Source organism: Lolium perenne, chromosome 1 (genome assembly GCF_019359855.2).
Source record: "Lolium perenne isolate Kyuss_39 chromosome 1, Kyuss_2.0, whole genome shotgun sequence".
In the NCBI taxonomy this organism is placed as follows: domain Eukaryota; kingdom Viridiplantae; phylum Streptophyta; class Magnoliopsida; order Poales; family Poaceae; genus Lolium; species Lolium perenne.
This window is the reverse complement of record NC_067244.2, coordinates 222,469,431-222,473,741: the sequence shown is the minus strand read 5'-3', so window position 1 is coordinate 222,473,741 and position 4,311 is coordinate 222,469,431. Positions and strand designations below refer to the sequence as shown.

At 45.2% G+C, this 4,311-nt stretch overlaps 1 protein-coding gene across 1 annotated transcript; it reads right to left on the bottom strand.

The window, feature by feature from the left end:
- Nucleotides 1–462: 462 nt before the first annotated feature.
- Nucleotides 463–3,526, bottom strand: LOC127327294 (universal stress protein PHOS34). Its single transcript, XM_051354075.2, has 2 exons — nt 2,552–3,526; nt 463–711 (listed from the first exon to the last, which is right to left on the bottom strand). The coding sequence occupies exons 1-2, from the start codon at nt 3,321–3,323 to the stop codon at nt 704–706; spliced, it is 780 nt and encodes a 259-aa protein (XP_051210035.1). The 5' UTR covers nt 3,324–3,526; the 3' UTR covers nt 463–703.
- Between the last annotated feature and the right edge of the window lie 785 nt (nt 3,527–4,311).

The window sequence follows — 4,311 nt, the reverse complement described above, 5'->3', positions numbered from 1 at the left end:
TTTTTATTGAATTTTTTTTATACTTACAACATGATTCGTTGGTAATATGTATATTTTTATTTTGAATTTTTTGATAATTTTTTAAAACAAAAATTCAAAATCATCAAAAAAATTATAATAAAAAATGTACATATTGCCAACGAATCATGTTGTAAGTACGAAAAAATTTCAATCAAAAGTACATTGTATTTTGGACGCAGCAAAAAAGACAAATTTGATTAAATTTTCGAATCACTTGATTGAAACCGTTGGATGGAGAATGTCGGGTGGATGTGCTGGCCAGTTACGGCAGCCAGTCACTGAATCCCCATCCGCTAAATTGTCCGTCACCTACACGTCTTGCAAACAGAATTGTCCAAAAGCAGAGTTGTCACTTGTATACTGAAGCAGAGCACTCCTATACTGAAGCAGAGATGGTACAAGTTCTATCGTTTGTGAGGCATTTCCACAAATGGAATCATGTTCGAGGAGCCAACCAGAAACATTCATACACCAGCCACTATCTGCAGAAATACATTATTCTAGTTTCAATTCACAGCAAGCGAAACAACGAGGACTCGTCCACGATCTACAGGTCTGATACGAACTCAAAGTGCAAAGCATAGTGGAACAGACAAGCGATCATTCAGTTACATAGGGGTTGGCATCAAGAAATTTCTTGCTTTCTCTCCTAGTGATCTAGCTGCTCGGTGCTTGCTATACCTTAGTTTTCTGCAACATAGAGAAAGAACAAAATCATATTATAATATAAGCAAGTACAACCACTCACCAAAAAAGGAAGCACTAGATTGGTATTGAATAACATAAGCAATACAGTAAAAGGGCGTACAGGTCTTGGAAGTAATTACTCTGTAACACTATCAGTTTACGCTTATCAACTAAAGGTATATTGGGATGCAGAATATTTAAGCGAACAAATGGTATGTTCAGGATATGTGGTTTTATTTTATTATGTTCGACCAAAGATTAGCATCACATAAGAGGACAGTCACTCAAGGTGTGTATGGGCACGACTCGTGGGCCTGTTCTAGTTCGAACATCTGACTTGAACTTGTATTAAAGACAACTTTCGTTAAAGCAGGAAATCCGACTTTCCAGATGATGCCAACTCGATGTGTTCATGCCTGTTACATTGCACAACCATTATCGGATTGGAACTACAAAAGTGCAATTAGTACAAGACATGCTTCTAGCCCCTAGGACAAATAGGCTGTGTTTTAAGATGCATCTGGAAGCATACAACATTGCAGAGATCCGTTGGTTTCAGAACCAAAATGCTCAATATGAAAACAAAAACAATCATCTAAGATCACGATTCCAAATGCTAAATAGAGCTATTTTTGTTGCAAGGCTGTCATTTCTTGTACAAACGTGAAAATAAAGTCGTTTAACAACAAAACAAATAAAAAGAGCACAACCCAAAATAAGCATAACCAAAGGCAACAGGAGGACCTCTTTCATTCCTCATCCACAAACATCACAGTAGGAGTAACTTGTCACAGCTTTTTCTAGATACAGATGTATCTGACACATTTTAATATGTAGATACATCCGTATCAAGGCAAAGCTGTGACAAGTTTTTTGGAACGGAGAGCTCAAAGTACTTTTTTAAACGCACACCCCCACTGAATCTGAGACTTCAACGTCTGCAGACGCTGAACACGTAAAATTCACTAGATCCACAATACAATATAGTTTACTTTTTTCGACTTTTAATTCTATTAGTTGCAGCAATCCTCTCTTTCAATCTAAATCTTAAATGAATCGCGTATGCAGTCAGTATGCATAGAACTATAGTAATGTCAAATGCAACTACCCTTGTTCCTTTTTTTTGTCCCAGCCAGTGAAGAATTGCAGAACAATGTGCAACGCAACTTCATATGCCGTTGTCGTTATGACTGTTTGCTAATTCACAGTTCTAGAGGTAACGTGTTTCATGTTATGATATTTCCACTACTATTCAATTCATTAAGTAGGTTGAATTATATTGTCCACTCAATAATCAAATTAGACCTTTACAGGACAGCATTACAACAACAAAACTAGATCTTGCTGCCCTTACTCCTCTACTGAATTATTTCCAATGCAACGCAGCCAGTTCGGTAATAGCAATATCTTCATAGTGCGTTTCTTCCAATGGCACCAACATTGAATGCATTCTAACCATTTTGGTTACCTAGAGGGTATGGCAGTTTTGCTTGGATTATATTGTCCACTCAATGATCAAATTAGACCGGTACAGGACAGCATTCAGGCAAGACCTCTAAATCTTAAGGCTATTCACAGGACTTCTGTAGTGAATTAGAGCTAATGCAATGCGACCTGATTACTACTAGAAAGACTCTTCATGGTGTGTCACCTTCCTTGCCATCGCTATCAGATGCGTTCAAATCATTTCCAGTGGTAATTGCTCGGACACCAGTGTGTTATTTTTTCAGTACTTTCTGAATTTGCTACCCTGAACCGCATAAGGACCGAACATTTCGTTACCTACTCGATGCCAAACTATGCAATGTGAAGCACAGTAGAAGATGAAGCAAATGGAGCAAACCTTTCTGTCCCTCTGGCGCCTCGTGGAAGACGACCTCATTCTCAGGCACCGTCCGCAGCTCATCAGTCTCCCCAGCACCCGCTGTCCCGGCGTCCTCGGGGTACCTGACGACCACCACGGGGCAGACGCAGTGGTGCACGCAGTAGTCGCTGACGCTCCCGAGCCTGCTCTTGCCACCCTTGCGGGAGGCGCCGAACCCGCGGCTGCCCATGATCATGGCGGAGAGGCCGAGGCGCTCGGCCTCGAGGCAGAGGCGCTCCTTCATGTCGTGGTCCTTGACGATGTGGATCTTGAACGGGATCTGCGCGGCGACGAGCGGCTGCGCGAGGTCCTGCGACTTGGCGGAGGTGAAGGCGTCGAAGTCCTCCTCCCGCTTCTTCTTCCTCCGCGCGTCCTCCTCCTCAGAGGAGTCGGAAGGCGGCGGCGGCGCTTCGTCGTCGTCGTCGGAGACGGTGACGGGGATGGAGCCCCAGTCGGCGCCGTAGAGGACGGAGGTGGGGCGCACGTGGAGGAGCACCACGGCGTCGCCCGGGCGGAGGTAGTTCTGCACCGCCCACTTGACGGCGAAGGCGGACTCGTCGGAGAGGTCGACGGCGATGGCGATGCGGCGGTGCGCCGACGGGGAGGCGGCGGCCAGCGAGGAGAAGAAGTAGCGCGGTGAGCTGGGCTGGATTGCAGCTACCGCCTGCGCCTGCGCCGTCGACAGGCGCACCGGCGGCGGCAGCGAGGGGGAGGACTTGCCGGCGGTCGGGGAGGCCGGGTGCGCCGCCATCGGCCTAGGGCTCTTCGGGTTTAGGGTTCCTCGATTCGAATGTGTGCAGCTAGTGTATGGAGCGCTCGATCTGATCGGAAATGGATTGGGGACGCGACGAGGGTTTTGGAGACAAAGATTTGAGATTTGGAGTGCGAAACAGGAACTGCTCTGGTTTTCGGCGAAACAACGGCGGCGGTGGCGCGTTGTGGATAGGACACGTTACCGCCGCCGGACTGCATTTTCTGTCGCTTTACGCTTTCTCTGTCCCACGCCTGAGCATCCACCATCAAATCTATCAAAACGAGAGGAGAAACAAAATTTGAAGAAATTCTACTATATCATCGATAGGTAGAAGTCATGGCCGACAACATTAAAGGGAATTTTTGGAACCTGAGTACTACTTCTGTTCATAAATAGATACCAAAAGTTTATCTAAATTTGAATTTAGAATTTTTTAAGGTATGAAAATACGAATTTTGGATCCGCACAATGGAACGGGTTCGTGGAGCCCATAACAAGATACAATCAGCTCCACCTCCATCCTCAAACACTCACTCCACTCTTCCTAAAACTCCACATAATTTCGTCCGCTTCCACTGATCAAATTCTTCCGAGATCTTCCTACATATATCTGATGAACATGGTGGTGAACTTATCAAAGGCATTGTTGTTCCTTTCTAGCCAAAGACAGTGCGTCATTAGGAGAACCAGGGCATTCACCACTTCGTGCTGAGCATGACGCACCGCCTCGATCAGCCTACTCAACCACTCGTGAATCAAAGAAACCACGTGCAGGTAGTGAGTTTCTTGGAAGTAACAAATACCTGAAAAGCTATGTTTCCTGCCATGGTGTTCTAGCTCTAATTTCCAATGCATCCTATTTCCAATAGACAATTCTAGACCGAGGAGCAACCATCACTCTCACCCTTTAGCACCAACATCCCCACCTCTTCTCGCGGTGTTTATAGACTTGAGTCAAATGAATAGGTGCACAACCACTCGAGAG

Coding starts and splice junctions, on each gene's coding strand:
- LOC127327294 (XM_051354075.2), bottom strand. CDS start 3,323: ATGGCGGCGCACCCGGCCTCCCCGACCGCCGGCAAGTCCTCCCCCTCG.